Source organism: Lissotriton helveticus, chromosome 10, assembly GCF_964261635.1.
Source record: "Lissotriton helveticus chromosome 10, aLisHel1.1, whole genome shotgun sequence".
Taxonomy (NCBI): domain Eukaryota; kingdom Metazoa; phylum Chordata; class Amphibia; order Caudata; family Salamandridae; genus Lissotriton; species Lissotriton helveticus.
In genome coordinates, this window is record NC_136071.1 from 1,178,872,534 (window position 1) to 1,178,896,402 (window position 23,869).

Genomic DNA, 23,869 nt, shown 5'->3' on the forward strand with positions numbered 1-23,869 from the left:
CAGATTCCAGAGCACATGTTCAAGTGAGACAAGCCTCTACCATATGCAGTGCTGATGCCAGTAGATCTGGAATGTCCGTTGCTTGTGACGGACCTGGCTCAGTTCCTCTATGCCATTGTGGTACTGATCACATACGCAGCGATCCCCTGTGCTGCGCCTTCGGGCTCCTGGGTCTATTTGAGGCGCGGTCTGTGGATCCTCCATTTGCATCGTTCAATCCCACAGTTCCCTCATAGAAAATGCCTCCTGTGCTTACCGGAGCCTAACGGGCTCAGAAGCTCTTACCCACGGGCCTTCCTGCGGCTCTGACACCTCTTGGATCCACAAACACCGCTTTGAAAAACCTAAACATTCCTAGTAAGGCCCAGAAGGGAGGCATACATGATAGTCAAAGTGGCCAGATACAGTAAGGAATGCCTGCCTGAACTCTCTTGCTGCCCATGACTGAGACAGTCCTTCTGAGGCCCACCCACCCCAGACATGGCCTCTTACGATGTCACCTTAAGGAAGGCAGCTGAAGTATTTATCTGCCCTTACTGGCTGTGGAAAGGAAGTCAAATGTACTGTGTAGGTGGCATCAAACTTTATTACCCTTTATCTCTGTCCACGCATCATCAGAAAGTTTGGCGGTGCAGGCCACTTGCATGCAACAAAGCATAGGTCTTTTCCCTACAGCTTCACCAGATCTAAAATCCCAAAAACTGTAAGCAGTATGTAAGAATATATTCTCAGCATGTAGTTAAGTCCTTCGGTTGACAGATTCCTCTTCTCTTTGCTGCTACACATGCCCACTCCTTGTAGGGTATGCTAGGTGCTGAATCTTCAAGAACACCTCAAGAATCGTTTTGCAGATGTAGTGAAAGACTGACAAGATCCTTCTAGGCAAATCATAAGGGAAGGCCTGGACACAGCAGTCTGGGTTCACCAGAGCCATGGCTTCATTGGCAGCCATGAGAAGTCTTGCATGGGTAAGATCTACTATGCGTCCTGCTGCTGTGACATTAACAGACATGCCTTTTGATGGGACAGGCCTGTTTGGCTATAGAAAGGCTCAAGGCAGCGAGATCAACAGCCTGATTTTTGGATTTTCAATCCTTGTTGAGGGGCTACTGACAGTACCGAAAACTTTGTGGCTCTTATAAACAATTCTCCTTTTCCTAGCGTCAGCCATTCAAGCCGGTCCAGCAGCAGATTTACTCTGGACAGAGGCAAGGGGAAAGGCTTGCAAGCGCAACAGTCTCCCTCCCCTCCTGCTCCTCCTCCGCACCCTCTGGAAAGCCGCTTTAGCTTCCCTTCAAGAAATACATGCAACTGGTTTAATGGAAAGTGTCTTGAAATAATGAAGTAACTAGTTAGGCGCAATGAATGCCCAGAGGCGTATTGGTTATAAAAAAATGACAGGATCAAGGAGGCCCAGAAGACATTGGTTGTTTAAATAGCCAGGTTTATAAGGACTTTCTAAAACCTGAGAGGGAACCAGTGGCTTTGAGTTCCCTGAGGCAGTTGAATCCAGTTCATGGCTGTGCAGGCGACAACGCTCCTGCCTCCTGAGGAGGAACGTTTAAAGGAAGGAACAACCAGATTACTGGCGAAGCTGGAACGGAGAGTCCTGCCAGGCTTGTACCATATTAATCTCTCCTTCAGATAGACCGGGCCTTGTCCATGAAGAGCCTTATAGGCAATGCATAGAGCTTTAAAGGCTATACGCTGCTTCAGAGGCAGCCAGTGAAGCCTGGGAATGGCTGAGGATGCAGAATGAAATCTGGGGACTTTCAAAAGCATGCGGGCTGCTGCATTTTGTAGAGTTTGAAGTCTGTTTAAGTAACCTTTCAGCAGATTTTGGTATAGTATATTGCAATAATCTGGTCTTGCTAGGACTCATGCAATTCCTGGAAGGCCATACCTTCAGACCAATGAGTCTTGCAAATAATAGGGGAAACAGGCTCCTCCCCACATCCATCCCCCTCAGACCCTTCAGTTGGAGGATCACATGCAGATACTGCGGCCGGTGGTGGTGGCGGCTCTGCTGTAGGAAGTAGTGGTGGAGTTGGACCCAGAGCAGGAACTTGGCACAAGTCCTATTGCTGGTAGTTCCTGGTCTCGAAGAAATATGGGGTCTGTGTTCGATACTGGACCTCTGCAAGGAAAGGGTCAAGATGCTGTCTCAGGCTCTGCTGTTTTTTGTGCTAGAAGAAGACTGCATTTATCCCTCCATTTGGAGGCACGTACTTTCATAGACCAATCCTTCAGTCGCACTGTAAGTACCAGCATTCATGGTAGTTTCCATACACTATCAGTTTGGCATGCCTGTTTGGGCTAACATTCGTACCCCAAATCCTCACCAATGTTATGGTAGTGGTTGAAGCACATCTACGAAGGTGAGGGATCTCAGTGGTCCTGTAACATGACTATTGGCTGCTCTAGGCAAGTTTGCTACAGCTCGAGTGTCGGGCCATTTACAGGCACCAGCATCCCTGTTGTTAGACCTGTGGTTTTCCATTAGCATGCCCAGAGGGGCAGTACTGGGCAAAACATTCTTGAGAACCTTCCCTTCCTAGAGGATCCAGGGCAATTTTTTGGACGAGATCTCTTGTTCCAGACCTGATGCCTCTTTGCCTTCTAGGTCTGCTGATTTCCTGCATCCTGCTAGTCACATACCCATGCTGGCATATGAGGGCTCTCAAGTGGTGCCTTTTGTCTACTGTGGTTCTAGCACAAAGGACTTTGTCCGAGACCTTCAGGTCTTTTGGGCCACCGCTGAAGACTTGCCATGGTGGTCAGTGAAGTAACACCTTGTTTAAGGGATTTCCTTTTATTCCTCCATCAGTAGTGACTTTAGCAATGACCGATGCATCCATCCTAGGGTGAAGTGGCCTTTTCTCCACAGAAGTTGGTTCTTCACGTCAGCCTGCTTGAACAGCATGGCCTTACGAGACGTTCTCCCCTCCCCTGCAGCTATCCTGCCCAGAACTTGACGGACTGTATGACTGTGATGTGGTAGATCAGCATGCAGGGTGGAATTGGGGTCTCATGTTCTCTGCTGGGAAGCACAGAGACTCTATGCCTTGGCAACACATTCGTAAATTGTCTGTTTGCCAACCATCTTGCAGGTTCTCTGAACACTCCAGTCTGAGTTAGAGGTGGTCCAAAAAATCCTTTCCCTGAGGTGTGATCTTCATGTGAAGCTCTTTGCCACTCATGAAATGCACACTGTTCTACGCCTGACAGTATCTGTTGCAGGGAGACTTCAGGATGCGTTTTGGTTGAGGTGGAATTTTCTACTTTTGTTTTCTTCCATTGATTACTTAGTTCTTGAGGAAGCTACGCAAGGACCTGGAACAAGATATTCTGATTGCCCCAGACTGGCAAAGGAAGGTTTGGTATGCAAACCTCCTGCAGCACTCCCTGTACCCCCTGCTTCATTTACCACCTGCAGTTCCAGTCGGCAAGATAGGTGCTGCACCCCAACTATGTTACTTTGAGAAAGTGGATTATTATTTGTAGTGGTTGTGAGACCTCATCAAGAAATAATTTTGCTATTCTGTATTGGGTACTGTTTGGTTACTTTAATTTAAAACCTTATCTCAGTCGTGGGTAGCTGTGGCACAGAGAGGTGATGCTTAATTGAAAGGAAAACCAGTGCAAAGCATTTTTCATTACCAACACCGATAATTAGTTGTAAACACAATACAATAAAAATCCCACTCCAATTTATAAAAATAGTTCAACTTTTTCTGAGCAAATCGACATCAAAGCGGCAAAAATTGTATTAGTGGAACTGGAGATAACTGTTGGCCTTTGTAGAGTTTACTAGCACCAAAAAGCATCAACCGTGGTTATCTTGTCACACTAGACTGGGTCAAAGTTCAAAGTTAAGGCCCGCTCCGATGGCTCCCAGGTCCGATACGGGGCCAGGTTTGTCCCAGTGAAAGGTTTACCTCCTGACTTAGTCTGGAGGATTTTTCTCATCGCCAGGGCAGCTGCCAGCTGAATCCAACATACGACTTGATGACTGAGGGAGCTGCTCAGTGTTGGTCTCAATTAAATCTCCCATGTTTGGACTTACAAACTTTTCTGGAAGTTGAGCTACTTTTAGTAGGAAAACCAGCATTTTAAATCCGACCGACAATGTGCCGACGGCGGCTGCAGTTTGATGATGGTTCAGTGGTATCCTCAAACTTTCTGAACTTTTTTATAAAAGAACCAAGGTCTCCACTTTTGCAATTTTGAGGGGGAGGGAGTACACTTTGCCAGCCAAGGGTCCAGACCTTTTGGGCTTTTGTCGGTGGGTTAGGACTTAATGTCCCATAAGCCGCCAGTAGGGTCAAGGATAAATTCAGTTGGGACTGGTCAGCTGTGCTCCTCTTTGTTGCAGGCTTCTTGCAGCTTTTATGTTCATGACGCTTAACAGGAGGTTATCCGACACACCTTGTAGGATTTATATGGGAGCTGGTCCAGCCCTTGGGGTTCTCTCCACAGGTAAAACAGCAGGCTCAGTCCTTCATCTGGATTCCAGTTCTTTAGTCCAGCAGGTACAGCCCTTCCGTTTTCCTCAGATTAAGCAATGTTCTGAGGAAGGTAGCCAGTGGTGCCACTTTCATGACTAAATGTGGGTGGGGTGACACTAACCGATGAGGAAAAAGGTCCATGGGGTAACCCTATCCTCTTGACATTTCCGGAGAGGGAGGCCCTTAACAATCTCACAGTGCACTGCTCTGACAAGCTTCAGCATGGCAAAATTGTTCTTTCTTCCCTTGGTCAGAGCTAGGGTCAAACCCCTGAGGTGTGTGCTGTATAATGAGGAACACCTGTGCAAAACCAGTTCTGGGACTGGTTCCTCCTGCCCACTGGGCTACTGAAACAATGTCTGAGCAGGGCTATGCGAGTTTACATCTGCCTGTGACAGGGGCTGCCCCTTTGACGCTTGTACAGGTTGATAGCCTCACCACCCCAGTTCATCCTTTCAGGAGCAATTCTCATCTTCTCCCAGCCAAGGCCCTTTTGTTCCCTTTTTTTGAGAACAGTTCGGACCCCCCAGGAGGCTGCCAGGTGACAGTTGTGGATTATTTTGGGAATGGCTATTATTTAGATACGAAAATGTTGACTTTCTAAAATTGGCGTTCTCTAAATAGTAATTTAAAATCCGGCTTTACCAACCGATTGGATTATAAATTCCTATTAATTTGAGTCCTTGAATCTTGGTTCTAGCTACTTTCAAACGACGTTCTACATTATAAGATTTTATAATGTAACCCAGTGCTATGGGATAGCCAGCCTTTCCAGAGTTTAAAAAGAACAGCTTTGGAGATTTTACACTCCCTGGACATGTAAAACGGAAGTACACATTTCCAACTTCTTAAATACCATGCACCTTGCACTTTGGGCGCCCTTGTCCTACCTTATGGGTAACTTACCAGTATTAAAAGGGAAGGTTTTGGCCTGGTAAACGGTCTATTTTGCCATATCGAATTGCAGTTTTCAAAGACCTGCTTTGCTCCATCACGTTAGTGTTCGCACAAGAGGTGCTGCAATCCACTTGTGACATTTTAACTTACAGACTTTGGGTATAGTGCGTGTTGCTTTAGATGTGATCCATGCTCTTCCAGAGCCATGTTGTGATGCAAACCTCTGTTGCGGAGTGCCATTTCAGCTCCAAGCAACGGTTCATATCAGTGTAGCACCTGAAAGAGTTGGACCAAAACACTGATGTACTTATTCTGTGTTGGTCCCCATTTTGCCAGAGCCTCCACGACTCAAATGCCCCGTAGGTGAGGTCAGGAAACACTAGTGACATCCTACACCTCCATACTGCTGCAGTTTACAGGTGTCCCCCTCCCATTATTATGTCTGCTCTCTGGCAGTCCAAAAATAATGATATTGTTAGTCTGTCTGCAGTATGTCAGTGTATGCAGACTCTTGATGTATTGTTGCTGGAATGTTTCAGATAATTGAACATTTGTGTTGTATCTGACCAACCCTGCATGACCCCTACAGTGTTCTTCACTTCATTGTCAAACAGCTTCTCTTTCACAATGCTGCAGTGCTCTGACTAACCTTCACAAGACCTCACCGTTATAGGTTTACCTATTTTCTGTATTTTTGTTTGGACAGATGAACGAACCAAACGCCTATGGAAACACCCCCCTGCATGTTGCCTGCTACAACGGACAGGATGTTGTGGTGAATGAATTCATAGAGTGTGGTGCTAATGTCAATCAGGTCAACGAGAAGGGCTTCACTCCTTTGCACTTTGCTGCAGCCTCAACTCATGGTGCACTGTGTCTAGAGCTTCTGGTCTGCAATGGAGCCGATGTGAATATCAAGGTAAGAAGCCCCAGGCCATGTCTGGCCAACCATGTTGGGTTTGTTGAAGCTCAGAAACAATGCTCTTATAGTTTCTTCCTCTATTATTTATGTTGATGTGAAAAAGTTGAAATCTGTGTACACAGAGCCTTCCTGGTAAAAGGGCCTTGCCTGTGGCACACCCTGCCTTGCCTGTGGCACACCCTGCCTTGCCCGTGGCACCCCCTGCCTTGCCCGTGGCACCCCCTGCCTTGCCCGTGGCACCCCCTGCCTTGCCCGTGGCACACCCTGCCTTGCCCGTGGCACACCCTGCCTTGCCCGTGGCACACCCTGCCTTGCCCGTGGCACACCCTGCATTGCCCGTGGCACACCCTGCCTTACCGGTCTGCTCGCTGTCCCCCTGTGCAGAGAGCCTTTCGTGTCTGTAGAGCACCTTGCTTTGTGTGCTTTTGTTTCTTGGCCTTTTCTAACATGGTGTTAACAGTTTAGTGTTGGCGCAAACACGTGCTGGCCCTTTGATTTTGGGCACTTTGAGAACTTCACAAATCAAGAGGCTCGTAAGGCTAAAGGCCCCACCCTATGTGTTCTGAAGTTTTTTCCAATTGTGTAGTGAAGATTGATTGGAATGTCGGTGCCTCCCAAGGACTGGTTTTGTATTTACTTGATCTAGATCTGTTGCTGTCGATATGAGTGGCTGATTCAGTGGAGCTCAGCTGAGTTCTCACTGTTGTGACAAGTTATCCTTGTTCCTCCTGCTGCTTTCCTCTGTTCATGTTGTGCTGTTTGGGCAACATTCCACTCCAGGTGTTCTCTTGATCGCCCCTCTGAAGAGAGTAACTTGGGAGTGTAGTTATTGTATAATATACTGACGAGTAGGACGTTGCTTGAGTAAACCTTCCTGATGGTTTGTGGGTGAAATGCGAGCATTGTAATATAACTTCCTTTTGATAAAGATTTCCTGCTCCTTCTGAATAAAGCTGGAGCCTCGCATGGCCCTACTTGGACATCTGATATCAGATGACCGGGTTGAGCCCTTAAAACCCCCAATCCTGAGCTGAACAAGTAACTTGGAGTCACCAGCTTGTCCTGTGGGCTTCCAGCTTTCCTGTAGATCAGGATGCCATTGAGCTGGAGGAGTTTACGGTTTGGGAAGCGATATGTAACTGCACCTACCTCTGCTGCCCACAACGTGTAAAATCAATCGATTAGTGTCTACAATGTGTAAAGAGTTTCTGACTCAAAACCGTATTAGTTTAGTGCTAGCTGCTTGTCGTGTTCACGAGCTACAGAAGGTAATGGGTGTCTCCCTCCCTCAACTGGTCAGCTCTGTTAGGTTGGGATGGAAACCTGCATTGTGTATGGAAATGAAATATCAGGTTATTCCACAGTGCAGCATGCTATAGCACCCCCACTGCCATGCCCATCAACAGCGAGACCAAGTGTATCTGTGGCTGCATCATTTGGAGCATAGATGAGCAGGAGATTGGGCTTGGTTATTTCTGTAAAAAGGTTGTCTCAAAGTGCGGAAATGGTACATGATAGATTGGAAACTGGGACTGGTTGAGAGGAAATGAGTGGACAAGACGCAAAGAATTTGGAAGGAAACTAATTGATGGAGTGCTCTTCCCAGTGCTAATAGGATCTCGCGTTGTCGAGCAGTGGTGCAATGTGGCTAGCTAGCTGTAGGCATCCGTGCTGGAAGTTTAGTAGCGAAAAAGTATCAGAAGCGAGATGACGTTTTACACAACTGTCGAGGGTTAGAACCCATGGTACACTGTTGCGTCGCACTAGGGCAAGCCTGACAGAACCAATGGAAAGCAGGAGATTGGCTTCCTTCACACCTTTGACCTCATATGTTACATACCGGCACTATGCAGCTGAGGAGATAACTTTGGGCGTGGAAGGACAGGAATTAGAGGACCTTGGCTGCTGGGAGGACAGAAAGGATAGGGTATGAGACAGTCTTCTGCTGGGTGCTGAAGCTTAACCCTAGAACTTGCCTAGAGTAGTGTTAGACCTCACCCTAGGTTCGCAAACTGGCTGCACCTGCATTGTCTGTGCTTGTTGCTAAGTTAGGGATACAGCTCGTGTTTGTGATGTGTTTAGTAAGATACAGGGCACAGAACCCTGCCTGTTTCACTCGAGGACCTTTGGGGCTACATCAAGTAATGTGTTTGCAGGATCTGGAAGGATCAAGCATTCAGCACAATAGTGGGATAGGCCGGGTTAGTAATACATTGCAGTTCTGTGCATGAAGCTTTGCCATGACCAGTAAGGATAGGGTCACAGTAAGGGGGTGGAAGGGTGCCTTCAGGGGCTCTTGTACAGCACATGCAGAGCAGCTTATTGGCAGGTAGCCAATGTCAGACTTGGACTTGACCTCTCAAGAGCCTCGAGTTTATTCCCCCCCTAAAAGCCATAAACAGAGGTTCTTGTTCATCATCATCAATAAGCTTTATTTCGGTAAAAAAATATCTTAAAAGCATTATAAGAGAAAACAGTAAAACACCATCATTTAAAAACATTGGCTAAGAATTCGGATGAAAAAGCTTTCCAATAAATTAAATAAAAATGGTTGTAATACATGACCGCAATTAAACAATGATTTTTAGCCTCTTAAGTCTAATTGACCATGCCCAGCCCAAATATTTAGCCATACCACAGACAAACAGCGGACGGGGATCAGACATTAATATTCGTAAAGCGTCTTTGTAGTGTCTGGTAGCCAGTCCTCTACATAATGGTTTTAACTACATAGGTTCTGCATTCCTTAGGATTGGAGTTGATTTGTTGGCTACCCACTGCCAGTATATAGTCTTGAGGGCAGCTTTCGGGAGGGCACATCTGGAAGGCCAAGTGTCTGCAAGACCCAAATCACCAAGCAGAGTTTTGACATTACTAAGCCACCCTATTTTGGACCAGCCCGGCATACCCAGTATTTCTGACAGTCCTTCCGCATAACTAGCAAGTTCAGGCACCCTCCATAGGCGAGCCCATAAGAGTAGCGGTCGGAGATGGGCCTGGTCACTAATCGAGCGGCAGCCCATATCCAACAGCAGGGGTAACGTTGTTATGCTCTGGGGGAGGGACATCAGCTCCTTCAAAAATTTGTTTTCAGAGCAGGAGAGGAGATTGATCTTGGAAAAACCCCAAAGTTCAGCCCCATATAGCGCTGCACTGACTCCTCTTGCTTTATAAATTTCTAGAACAGGGGCAATAGGTTTAAAGGAAGACGAGCGCTGCTCTTTAAGAAGTGACCCAACAACCCTTTTATGGCCCAACAACAGTTTTTGGAGGTGAGGGCTCCACTGCATAAAGTTAGCCAAGCGGATGCCCAGGTAGTCAAATTCCCTGACTCTTTCCAGGGGGTTGGCCTAGCTTTTTTGGTGGATTCAATACCAGGTACTTCGTTTTATCGGTGTTCATCTTAAGCCCCCTACTGGTGCAGAAGATCTGGAAATTGTCCAAGAGGCTCTGTAGGCCCATGGGTGACTTTGAAATGAGGAGGGTATCATCGGCGAATAGGAGGGTTGGTATTTTCTTACCCGCCAGGGACGGAGCATCAGATGGTTTGCTCAGGAGGTGCTCCACCACTCCATTCACATACAATGAGAACAGAGTGGGGGCAAGGACACATCCCTGGCGGACCCCCCTATTCACAGTAATTTTTTCGGTCTTTTGGCCCTGGGTACCCCACCTCACCTGGGCAAAGTTCCCAGTATGCAACTTCACCAACAAGGACAAAATGTAGCCCGGCATCCCCAGATCAGAAAGTACCGCACATAGGCGGTCACGGGGTACTAGGTCAAAGGCAGTCTTTAAATCAATAAAGGCGAGATAGAGACTGCCCTTGCCTAGCACTACCACCTTCCAGTATATGAGCATTAGTCTAAAGACCTGCTCAATGGTGCCCGTGCCTGTCCTAAACCCTGCTTGGAACTCCGAGAGGATGTTATTTTCAAACTCCCACTGGAGCACTTTCCCTAGAATCACTTTCCCAGCAACCTACTGAGTAGAATCTATAAGGCTTATGGGCCGGTAGTTTGCTGGGTCCTCCCGACAGCCCTTTTTAAAAATCGGGACGACCTCCGCCCCCTTCCAGGAATCCGGGATAGCCATGCCATCAAGATTAAAGTTGAGCAAAGATGAAATAAGCATTCCCCATTCCTTGGGATTCAGGCGAAGCAAGTCCCCCGGTATCGCATCAGGGCCAGCTGCCTTATTTGACACTAAGGATTTGATCACATCTTCCACCTCCCTAGCTGTAAAGTGGATGGCCGCACTCTCACCAGAGTTGCCCAAAAATGGTAATGGAAGCAACCCTTGCCCATCATTTGAATTGGTAGAATAGAGGAGGGAGAAGTGATCAAACCATGTTTGCCCAGTGATGATGCACGTAATGAGGCAACTATCAGGCCTGTTCCTAGTCCTAATCAGATTCCAGAAGCCTCTGGGGTCCCTCCCTGCGCTGGCCACCTTTAGGTCACACCAAAATTGGTCATCCCAATCCCTTTTTGCTTCATTAATAGACAGTCTGTAATCTTTCCTAGCAACCTGGATCAGTTGTCGATCTTTCGATTTAACGGCCTTCACCAGTGCTGTTTTCATATGTCGGCACTTTTTGGTAAACCAACCTGTGGTGTCCTTCGGTTTCTTGGGCACCCTTGCATGGGAGTGTCTGCTTGCTTTTATCATAGGTTGCCCAAGGTTTTAATAGTATTGCAAAAGAGCCCAAGGACCTCTGGGGATTCCTGGGGGAGAACATCCAGCTTAGACAGGGCTGCCGCCATCGTGGCCCCTATGTTTTGTATCTTCCCCTCGTCCAGGCCAACCGTATGCCAATTACGTGACCTCCCTCCCTTCAAGGTGCAAATATCTGATGTTAATTTTAATGGGGAAACCGGTACATCGTCTAAGAGTGGCCACAGAGAGTCTATGCTTAATGATAGCGGATTGTGATCGCTATCTGCCGTGGGCAAGACTTCCATGTCATGCAAATGTCTCCAGAGTCCAAAGTCGAGTAGAATGTAATCTATCCTTGAGGAGTGGTCTACCCTGTTGTATGTGTGGGCACCAGAAGGGTCTGATGGTGTTCTACCATTCATTGCCCTTAAGCCGAATTCCAGTGTTAAGGTGTTCAATGGATGGACCATCTCTTGATGGGCGGGATTGTCAGGGCAGGAATACCCCTTCTTACATCCTCATCGGAAGTCCCCAGGATGTCCTCAGCCGCAAGGGGCTCAAAAGTACAATTGAAATCCCCCGCGACCAGGACATACGGACTCTTGTGACACTTGCTAAGCTCTTCTTCGAGCAAGGAGATGGTTGGGGATTGGGAACCACCTTTTGTGCCTCTAGCATAAAGGTTAAATAGCTCCAGGGCCTGTCCTTACCGAGGGCTCCTGACAGACAATCTAAGTAGATCGGGAGAATTGGATATTAAATGTCTGATGCTACAGCCCAAGGAGATACTAATCCAAATAAGAAGGCCTCCTAAAGGACGGCCTTTCCCATTATGGGCAGGGGTTGCCGGGACAAAGTATGTTGCATAACCGACCTTGTGACGTGGTTCCACACTCCAGGTCTCTTGGAAGATACAAATCCCAAAGGTTTCGATGAATAGATTCCAGTCGGGGATATCTAGTTTCTTAGAGATCCCCGCTAGATGCCAACTGAGGATTCTCACCTCATTGTTCATTTTTACTACCTCTGAGGGGAGCAATGCATCGGTCGGTCTGGGCCCAACACCAGTCTCCCTAGCACTGGTTTCCCTCACCTCTGTCCTAAACATATTCTCAGGAACCGAAGTTCCCGGAGCAAGATTAAGCCATTCGGTACTTCCGCCCTCCAAGAGGTTCTTGTTGCTGAAAGCAGGGACTCTAATTTCACTTCCATCCCAGTGACCGGAGGGGCCGTTGGCCGCATATAATTATTGCTCATTTTATACTGCTTTTTGCTGGGTGACATGCTCCTCGCGGGGAACTTGAAGCATGACTTTTGCTTCACAGCAAGTCTTGAAGTCTACTGGAGAGGGCTTGTACACCAACTTGTAAACCCATTCATGCTTGGCGAAGACCGTGCCCCTCTTAATCAGGCAGTCACTGGCAGTTTTATAGACCATTTTTACCTGGTGCTCTTAGTGAGCGGAGGCTGCTTACGTTAAACATCTGGGCTGTCTGCCCTAAGTGGGATCTTTATACCCACTGAGTGTTGCTTGTATGTCGTGCACCCATCTGCTTGTACATGAGTAGATGATGTTCTCTTTCGTGTGGACATCTTAGGGCTCAGGGTCCCAGGGCTGGTGGGTCTGAAGCAGCTCCTGAGGCTTTGGCTTGAGACTTTGATTCATTTAGGATTGGAGGTGTGAATCCCCTGTGTGCATTTGTGTTTCTGAAATCATAACCTCTCACCTGAATCTTCTGCAGGAATGCACTTCTGCTGGTTCCGATCTCTGCAGTTCAGAACCTGGTGCTCAGGGACTGGGCTCCCATCACTGCATGGAAGCAGTGCTTAAGTTGAGCCGGTGGGGTCCACCAACCTTTATATTTAAGGATTGGGCCTTATTTGCCATCATCGGACTTTGCCACAGAACGAGAGAGGTTGAAAAGAGGGACTGAAGGGTGAAGAGATGGGTAGAACAGGGACAAAAGAAGAAAGCAGGGATGAAAAGTAGCCTGCAGTAGTGAAATAAAGGGACAGGAGTGTAATGTTGTGGATGAAAGGAGTGAGGTAGATTCGAGACTAGTTAGCCTTCATATTCTTCAAGCCCATTGTTGGGCTGCGCCTGCCACTAGCTTAAAAGGAAATCTTTGTGCCCCAGCACCTATTCTTGTACAAATTAAACTCCGCATGTAAGACACAGACTAAACTGAAGATCCTAAACTTGTCAGTTTGTGCATACAGATGGCATGCTCTGTGTGCCTCTGCAGTGTAGCAGCTTTATTTTTAATATTTATATAGCACGATTGCCCAAAGGCCTCCTGTCTTGGAGCCTGAAGCGAAAGAGCTATATCCTGCAGTAATGGATGGAGATCCAAGAGAAGCCATATTTTACAAGTTCTCCACATATATGGAGCCTCGACATGATGTTAATATCCACTTAATTATTTGGTATACAAATATCTTGGGTAATTAAAACAGAATAATGAACATCAGGAGACAAAAATCACTGTTAACTAAAGTGGAATAGGGGAAATAGTCCATAATATGAAAGCATGAGGATATGGGACAGGGAAGAGTTTGGACAATGCCAGTAGATCTTGCCTTCTGGAGGTACTGGCTTGGCCAGTGCTGTCTGCTGATGCTGTGTGGCTCTGGCCGAAAGGAAAATAAAGGTGCCATGATGGAGTCTCAGGCTGCATCATTTCGTAGGCGCACACACACGTGTTGACAGAGGCGCGAGCATGCACCAGTATTAGTGTGCATGCCCATGAAATGGTGCAGGCACCATTGTTTTTAATTTACTGATGCAAGATGGAGCCGTAAATAAAAAATTACTTGCGTAAAAGCTCTTTAATCAAAAGATTAAGACCACGGCTGGGATCAGCAATATAAAACAGTATAAAAACATCCATAACTTAAGTCCATTACTACACTGCACATAGATAAAATATTTAAACCCGTTTCAAGAAAAAACATAACTTGCATATTCATTTGAGGGAGAGAATATTGAATAAGTCTATTCATCAGTTCTTGGTAACCTAAACTTAAAATGTAAAAGAAGTAAATAGCGATGGTGTACCGAGCAATGATTTACATTGAGTTTGGTAACGATAAACATTTGATATTCAGCGCCAAGATTCCCTTCTGGATGAACGTTTTATTTGTTATGTTACTGCTGAGACTGCAGGGCAGGCATAAAATGCAGGTCTTGAATCTTGGACCCATCCATGGCACAGTTCAAACAAACCTGGCTTTTATGTAGAATTAGACCAAAGACTTTTGTAGGCATTGAGTGTTACCATCCCTAGGCTGAAGGTTGACATGGCATTCTCCCAGGCGCTTCAGAGTGGCTCGCAGGTGCCTGTGATGTTCCTTTGCGGTTGCTGAATAAATTAGAATGTCATCACTCACATTCATGATGCCTTGCAGCGATGATGGTGTCTCTTATGGCATCCTGGAACACTTCCGCTGCTGAGGAAATGCAGAAATTCAATGTTCGAGGCATGTGGGCTGCTGAATTCATATCTGTGCATAGATCGCCGCCTAGTGTTGGGTCCGAATGATTGCACTTTGTTGTCCTGGAAGAGTCTTCGAAGTATCACGAGATAGGTGACTCCTCCCCTGGACCACAGTGCGCATGGGCATCCTTTCCATGCTCAGATTGTTTTTTTCCGCCATTGGGTTCGGATGCAAACTCCTTCTCTTCAACTCTGAATCTAAACAAACCTTTTCTAAAGGCCAAAAGGCCTTCGACGGTATTGTTCTCGTTCAGTACCTCTCTACTCGATCCAACCTTCCATCTCGAATCGGTCGTTGACGCAGGCCGTTGGGCCTTTTCGACGCCACGTGAACCGACTGTCGATGGAAAGAAGCCCCTTCAAAAGGTTCCCACAATGCATCTCAAAGTTCCCCCATACTGATAAACACTCAGTATGCAACAAGTGCCTTTCCCCAGACCATAGGAAAGAAACCGGTCGGAAAAAAAACATACGGATCCGACGTGCCGCTAGGCAAGAAATACAACATCTTCGATGATGACCAGGATCTACCGGACGCTCAAGACTCGGACCTAGAGATCTTCACAGTCAAGGATTACTCCGAACTCCCGTCGGGCCAAATCGTGAGTACACTGCCCCCGACACCTATTGACCCCTCACTAAAGGCTCCGGTCGAGGCCTTAGCCAAGATCATAAAAGACTTTCGACAGCCCCGCCTTCCGGCTCTGTTCCGAAAACGAAACCTTCAGACACCCCAGGGCCTAGTAACGTTGCCCCGAAGAAGGTTCCAGAGCCAAAAAAGGTCACCGACCCGAAGGGCGTCGATCCAAAAAAGGCCGTACAGCCAAAGAGCGTCGAGCCGAAAAAGACTGTCGACCCCGCAAAGGCCGCTCAGCCAAAAGCCGTTGAACCCCCAAAAAATTGGTTGAGCCGAGCAAGGGAGCACAGCCAAAGAGCGCCGAACCAAGGAAGGTCGCCGTCCCGACCAAGCCTGCGGTTCCGAAAACCGTCGACCCGGCATCCGGTGCCGTATCGAAGCCGGACAAACCTTTCGACCAAAAAGTAACAGTTCCAAAAACACCGGTCGATCCAAAAAAGACCGTCGATCCGGTGAAAGACACTCACCCAAAGAAGCCTACGGAGCCCAAACAACGTGTCAACCCGAAAGTTCGCGTCGACCCGAAACGAGTCGAGCCTAAATCGGGGCCCGAGCCGAAAAAATCAAGCAAAACACCAAAGGTCGTCGACAAACCTGCCTCTGTCGACCCGAAAAGGTCCAAGCCGAAACCCAGGACTCTAGAGGAAGAACTATTCCACCCAGATCCATCCGAGGACCAGGCAAAGATTTACATTAACCCAGACACTGGTAAAGTTACCACCCTGCATAGGAAAAAGACCTTTGGACTTTGCACCTGATTCACCTATCCCACTCAAGAAAAAGGACTTTGGCACTTCTCCCACTAGACCCTCACTCCCTTTCCAACCTATTATGCCCTCCACACCACTTGCTCCTACCTCACCTTCTAACCACGATGACGATGAGGGGGACACAGGGTATGAACCACAGCCCCTATATGACTTTCCTCAAGATCCAGATCAAGAGGAACCTTGGGAGGAGCCAACAGATCCTTATGATACACATCCTATCCCTGATGTGCCCACTTATCCTACTAAACCATCACCCACTGATGACATAGTAGTGTTTAACCAACTCATAGACAGGGCAGTGCAATTCCACAACGTGGACATGCACAGTGACCCTGTGGAAAAGGACTTCCTCTTTGACACTTTCACTACTCCAGAGAAAAGTGTCAAAACACTTCCAAGGTTGAAGGGAATTCTAAAACATGCCCCTGACATGTTCAAAGACACAGCCAGGGCACGGGTAATCAATCCCAAAATAGAAAAAAAGTATAGACCGGCTCCTACAGACCCCACCTATATCAAGGGCCAGCTGCCACTAGACTCCCTAGTGGTTGCTAACGCACGAAAAAGAGCCAACTCTCAGACTACAGGGGAAGCACCTCCCCCTGATAAAGAGTCCAAAATCCTAGAGGCATCGGGCAAAAGGGTAGCGGCACAGGCATCCAGTTCTTGGAGAATTGCTAACACACAGGCACTACTGGCTCGTTACGAATGGGCACGTTACGATCAGCTCGAGAGCCTTATGCAACATTTGCCCGAGCCGTTTAAAGCGCAAGCAAATGATATTATTCAGGAGGGCAAGTTCATCTCCAACGCCTCCATTAAATGTGCGCTGGACGCTGCAGACACCGCAGCTAGATCCATTAATACTAGTGTCCTCCTCCGCAGACATGCATGGCTGCGGGTTTCAGGTTTTAAGAATGAGGTGCAGTCCACCATTCTCAACCAACCCGTCAACCCAGATTTTTTATTTGGTCCTGCGGTCGACACCATCTTGGACAAAATGAAAAAGGACACGGAAACAGCAAAATCCATGGGTGCACTGCAATTTTTGCAACATAGGGGCTCCTTTCAGCGCTCCTCATACAGAGCAAACACAAGGAAATGCTTCACAAACATTTACCTCCTACAAGGGTAACACACAAGGTCCTTCACAAAAAACACCAACAGAGGTGGTTACAGAGGTAACAATCCTAAGGGAAGAGGGCGGGGAGGCAAAAACCCCAGAGCCTCCGCCACCACAAAACAGTGACTTCATTACGCTGCCTCCGGAACACTCAACACCAGTCGAAGGCAGACTACAACAGTTCCTACCTGTCTGGCACACAATCACCACAGACAGGTGGGTAAGAGAAATTATCCAGTCTGGTTATTGCCTAGAACTGACTTCTACGCCACCAAACATACCACCCAGACATCGTCCTATGTCCATAGAACACATCACCCTACTTCAACAAGAGGTGAAAAGCATGCTGGAAAAGGGGGTGTAGGAAGGTGGCTACCTGACTATGGTTACCCCAGATTTTTTGCCTGTGTTTAGCTGGTTTTTTGACTTAGTTGACCTGGTTCCCTGCTAATCAGGGCCCCAGGCCATCTGCGCTCTCTGTAAAATGGATTCCATGTACCCTAGGTACATACCCCAATTGGAAATGGACCCCTTGTCAGCCCCTGTATAATGCACTATAGGTGCCCAGGGCATAGGGGCCACCAAGGCCTACCAGGGGCTGCAGCATATCTTTTGCCACCCCTGGCTGGTTCTTAAATTGACACAACTGGCTGATCACTCAGCTGGGGTAAGGTGGTGTAATCACCCCTTGCTTAGATGTAGTATACCTATATCTAAACCTATATCTGGACACATATTAACCTGTGAGCCACTCCTATGGAAGGCCTCATCAATCCTGGAGGCAGAGTGCGTGGTTTCATGTGAGATGGAGCTCTAGCATGAGCTGAGCCTGTCTGCAGCTGTCGGGAACAACTCCCTAAGCTGTTTCAGGATAATGCCATACCATATACTCTTAAGTGCCTTATAATCCTCGCGGTTATATAGCAACTTTGGTTTGGCTTTATCAAAACATGTCGTGTAAGGTGTCATACGATTTGGAATACTATCCCCTCGCCAGTTCTGGCGACGGGGATAGCATTCCACCCCTCTAGAGGGGTAAGACATGTTACTTTGCTTAAATGCGGTTGATTTCTCCAAAGACCTTAGATCCACAAAATGGATGCCTCTGCCACAGACAAATGTCTGGACCCCTGCAGCTGACCGAAACTCAGCCAAAGGGGTCCTGGACAAAGGGTTTCCTGTCACAGGAGGGTGTCACCGCCCTCCAGACAGGAGATAGTGGATTGTAGCAGGGAGGTTTGAAAGAAACCAGACACTGCCTGGGGCGCACAAGGCTGCCCCTTGCATAATCCGGCCAAACCGGTTCTGGGGCACTCCAGCCCTCGTGCCAGGGCGGCCTGGATCAAAGGAAGGGGGTGTATCCACCCACTTCCTGGGTCCCACCCATAGGAGGGGACCTAGCAGGTAATCACGCCCCCCAGATTGGAATAAGAGTGGGAGCAGTGCCAATGCACATCAGATTTCCTGGAAGAAACATTTGAAACGCAATTCTGGACCCTTCGCCCTCCATCTCATCGTGGAAGCCCGAAGAATCTCCCTTGTGGTCAAGGAGTGACCACCCTGCAGCAGCAGGCACCATCCAGCCCTCGACGTCTACTTAGTTGCAGTTCCCGCCGGAACTCGAGCGACTGAGATCGACGAGATCAAGCTTGCCTGCCTTCCAACAGCCCGATCCACAGTCCCTGCAGAGCTGAGACCCGTGGAGGCGACCGGAAGCGTGGGGCACGCCATCTTGAATTGACCACGAGACGCTGACCGTGCAGCCCACGAGTGACCCTCGAAGCTGTGCACCGGGGTTTGAGAAGCCCCCACCCTGAGCTGCTCCTGAGCCGAAGTTCAGCCCTCCACACTCGACGAGTGCTGCGTGGGGCCCTTTGGCTCTATTTGGCTCAACGCGTTGGCCCGGTCACTTGCCAGCTGGCTAGTGGTCCCTGTGCCGACGAACTACCTAAGAAGACTCGTGAATCTGGTTGCTCCAGATCCACACCAGCTCCCCTGAAAAGGAGCCCCGACTCTGACCTTCCTGGTCCGAGTGAGAAGCAATCTTCCGATCCTGCGTGGATTGCTCTTACCAAGGCTTGTTTGCTCCAAACTTGAAGCCGACTGCACCGACGGTGAGAGCCTGCGTGGGACAGATCGTGACCTGCTCCTGGACGTCGCAGATGCTCCAGAGCCCACGTGACAGCGGAGAGAAGCTCCTCGACGACCACCTGATTGCGCCCGACATTGCCTGGTTCCATCCTGGTTCCACCCTGGTCACTGCTGAGTGACCCAGACTCTGTCCCCTCTGCTTTCAGGTACTCTACAACTTGAGTCCACCCTTGGACTCCACCGGACACTTCATCTTTAACCCGCCTGCAGCCCTTTCAGCTCCAAGCACCAAGAGCCTGCGTGTCAAAACCCGACGCCACTTCGACCCTGTGCACCCACTTCCTGTGGGTGAGGTAACTTTGCTCCGCCGGTGTTCCCACACTGGTGCACACCTCTAGGGTCTGTGTGTTAAGTTTTGTTCCTCTAGGTTCAGCGGAAGTGTCCTTAAACTTTAACTCTATGACTTTTACGCACCATTGGTTAACATTGGTGCATGCGTGCGCTTTCCGCACATCTCCCGAATCCCGAGGGCCATTCCCGACTTCAGCATTGCTTGTCCTGACTGCTCCCAGCGATTCCCTAGGCCCTAGGCCTAACCACTGTTCGAGTGGCCTCTCTTATACCACTTGTTTAGTATATGGTTTGAGTGGCCACCCGCCCTCATCCATAATTGTGCAACTTGTATGTTTAAACAGTGCTTTTGATTTAACGCTTGTGCCCCTTTATTCATAAAGAATACTGGGGATTGTTTTTAGTAATAAACACATATATTTTTATAATATATACTTGTGTGGTGTCCTTTCATTTGGTATTACAGGATTGTATGTGGTAAAACAGCTCGCTTAACACGACCTCTTAAGTTAAGCCTTTAGGCTGCTTAGTCCATGCTACCCCTAGGATAGCTTGTCTAATAAGGTTGACTTACAACCAGACACCATAAGGGTTTGTTTGGTCAGGTAGTAGGTGGTTCCAGAATTGGAAACATCCCCTACCAGGCCAACTTCTCACATTGGTGAGCAGCGGTGCGGATTTGAGCTTGCTGTTGTTTTACCATTGCAATCTTTATATCAAATTGAAAGATCACATCAAGTACCTCTAGGTACATATAAATCAAAAGCTTAGCATATTAAGTTCTACTGAACTTAGTAGTTGTAGGTTGAAGGGATTAGCACACCCTGACTACAACTAACTAGCAAGGTACAGTAGGAAAACACTTAGTGTAGGTAAGTGCACCACTTACACCTCACTAGTAACCATGTCTGACACAGGAAAAGCCTCAGGGTCTGCTCCTGTGACAGTTGACCCTACCCAGGCAACTTTTGGATATGACAAACTAACCCGCAGAGACTTGATTGCCTTGTGCAAAGCAAGAGGGTTAAAAAGGGGCAGAAGCCCCACCTGCCAAATCCTGGTAGAAATCCTAGAACAGGATGACTTAGAGAAGGCAAAGGAAGCTTCCCTAGAAACAGGAAATGGAGAGAACCCCCCTGAAACTGATCCCCCTCAGGAGGAGGAGGATGATGATGACTTAGATGAGGACTCAGATGTTGAGGACTTAGAAGTTCAGGAACAGGGTAGCCAGGTTCCAGTTGCCAGGCTTAGCCAGGCCAACTTGGACCTACTGGGGAATGGAGAGGGCCAGCACCTCCCCAGAACCCACCATGGGATTCTCCCAGGCAACAGAAGAGTGAGATCTCCCTCAGGGGACTCTCATATTTCTAGTGCCTCCAGAGAATCAGAGAGAGGCATGACTGCTTCTCAGAAAGCTGAGCATAGGGCTAGGATGAGGGCTGTCAGACTCCAGATAGAGAGAGAGGAGGTAGCCCTGAGTCAAGCTAAACTTACCTTAGCTCAAGCTAAACTTGCCTTGGCAAGAGAGCAGAAATTGTGTGGCTTAGATGCCACTGGTGGCAGCAATATTCCAAAAGAGAAACCCAGGTCCTATGATAGTAGAAACCTGACAAAGATTGTGCCCCCCTACAAGGAAGGGGATGACATCCACAAGTGGATAACTGCTCTTGAGAGAGCCTGCATGGTACAGCAGGTTCCTGAGGAACAGTGGGCAGCAATCTTATGGTACTCCTTTTCAGAGAAAGGGAGAGATAAGCTCCTCACTGTTAGACATGAGGATGCAAACAATTACAAAGTCCTGAAGAGTGTTCTGATAGATGGGTTTGGCTTAACCACTGAACAGTACAGGTTGAAGTTCAGAGACACCCAGAAGACACAGACTCAGGACTGGACTGATTTTGTTGATTGTGCAACTAAGGCTCTGGAGGGTTGGCTACATGGCAGCAAAGTACATGACTTTACAGGATTGTATAATTTGATTATGAGGGAGCAGATCCTAAGTAATTGTCAGAACCAGCTCTTACACCAGCACCTGGTGGACTCTGATCTGACCTCTCCCCAAGAATTGGGAAAGAAGGCAGACAAGTGGGTCAGAACCAGGATTAGGCCTAAGAATCAGGACAGTAACCAGAAGAAGGAGTCTACCAAGCCTCAAGATAAGGGTGGGGATAAAAATAAAGAAAAGACTTCCCCAGGGCCCCAAAACTCCAAGGATGGGGGTGGGTCCCAAGACACTTCTTCAACTGAGAAAAAGCCTTATTGTTATGCCTGTAAACAGGTGGGGCATTACAAAACAGACAACTGTTGTCCCAAGAATAACAATAAAGAAAATATACCTCCAAAGCCAGCTTCAACACCTCCTGTTACTGTCAGCAGTAATCCCCCAGGAAGTGGAAGCACACCCAGGAATCTGGGTGGGTTTACTGTTGGAGCTCAGGTGGACCCTGGCCTATCCAGGTCCCCCTCACCCAATGATCTTGTTTATGAGACTGGCATGGGGTTTGCCAACTTCTCTGCTTGCCCAAATACTTTGAGCAAGTATAGACAAGAACCCATCATCAATGGTTTGAAAGTTGAAGCTTTTAGAGACACAGGGGCTAGCATCACCATGGTGGCTGATGGCATAGTCCCCTCTAAGCAACTTTTACCTGGTGCCACATACCAGGTTACAAACATTGATGGAATCCAAACAAATCATCCCATGGCAGTAGTAAGTCTCAGCTGGGGAGGTGTCATTGGCCCAAAGAGAGTGGCAGTGTCACCAAACTTGCCTGTAGACTGCCTACTTGGTAATGATTTGGAGATCTCAGCCTGGGCTGAGGTTGAACAGGAAACCCATTCTAGAATGGTGAATTCCAATGGAAAGGTTAGCGGGGCTGTAATGGCTACAGCCCCAATTCAAGATGTCCTTCCTGAAAAGGTTGGTAGGGCTGAGAAACTCTCTGCCCCATCTTTAGCAAAAGCTCTTCCTGAACAGAATAGCAAAGCTGTTATGATAACAGCAGAAACCCAAACTGAGTCTCCTCCTGAAAAGGTTGGTGGGGCTGTGATGGCCACAGCCCAAACTCAAACTGATATGTGTGTTGTGAAGCCTGAAATGATGGATAACTCCACACAAACTGAGAGCATGGAGGAGGAAGAGAAATCTCCCCCTCACCAGACTTTAGGACAGGATCAGCCTCCTCAGGGAACTGATCTTACCCCTGATGAAGGAACTGCCCCAGAGGTGGTTGGGCCTAGCCTGACAGAACCTCTGATGTCAGTGGACCCTTCTCAGGTGGGACCCAGTCTGGAGCAGGTAACCTGCCCCTCTCTCCCTTGCCTTAGCCAGCCCAGGGCTGCAGAGGACAAGAAGGACAGTGAGACCCAGAGGGCCCCCTGTCAAATAAAGCACCCCCATCAACAGATTAGGGGCACCAAAACTAGTAGCCCTAGTGAGGTGAAAACTTTAAAAACTCCTGAGGGAGCCCCCTTAAAAACAGTTAGGGACCTCCCACAGATGGATTCTGTTGGGCACAGCCAAACCTGGGACCCAAAGGGCCCAAACCTGAACTGTCCCTCCAGCAAGCCAAACAGAGGGACCCAGCCTCCAGCTTTAGGTAGCCAGAGGTTGACCCTGAGAGCACAGTGCAACTCAGTTAAAGAAAGAAAGGCACACATGGTGGAAGATAATTGGAGGAAGCCAAGCCCTAACTTAGTAGAGCCTCACTTCAATACTCCATATCCAAACCAGCCTTTAACTTTGCATAAACACACCCAAGGTAGTAATTCTCTATGGTGGAGACCCTCTAATACCCAAAGGGTGAGGGACTGCTTAGTGGACCATGAGACAGGGGGTACCCATGCTAGTGCAGGTACTTCCTTATATGGCCACTCAGGCAATATAGGCTTACCTGGCCAAGGATAGCCTTATCTCCTTTCGTTTGGGGGGGGGTTATGTAGGAAGGTGGCTACCTGACTATGGTTACCCCAGATTTTTTGCCTGTGTTTAGCTGGTTTTTTGACTTAGTTGACCTGGTTCCCTGCTAATCAGGGCCCCAGGCCATCTGCGCTCTCTGTAAAATGGATTCCATGTACCCTAGGTACATACCCCAATTGGAAATGGACCCCTTGTCAGCCCCTGTATAATGCACTATAGGTGCCCAGGGCATAGGGGCCACCAAGGCCTACCAGGGGCTGCAGCATATCTTTTGCCACCCCTGGCTGGTTCTTAAATTGACACAACTGGCTGATCACTCAGCTGGGGTAAGGTGGTGTAATCACCCCTTGCTTAGATGTAGTATACCTATATCCAAACCTATATCTGGACACATATTAACCTGTGAGCCACTCCTATGGAAGGCCTCATCAATCCTGGAGGCAGAGTGCGTGGTTTCATGTGAGATGGAGCTCTAGCATGAGCTGAGCCTGTCTG

At 48.2% G+C, this 23,869-nt stretch overlaps 1 protein-coding gene across 2 annotated transcripts in view; it reads left to right on the top strand.

Moving 5' to 3' along the window:
- Nucleotides 1-23,869, top strand: part of ANKRD28 (ankyrin repeat domain 28) — a 549,582-nt gene that overhangs the window by 337,569 nt on the left and 188,144 nt on the right. For both annotated transcript variants that reach the window (XM_078664027.1, XM_078664028.1), the window contains exon 8: nt 6,112-6,324. In XM_078664027.1, the coding sequence (XP_078520153.1) occupies nt 6,112-6,324 (213 nt within the window). The remainder of the gene's footprint in view (nt 1-6,111; nt 6,325-23,869) is intronic.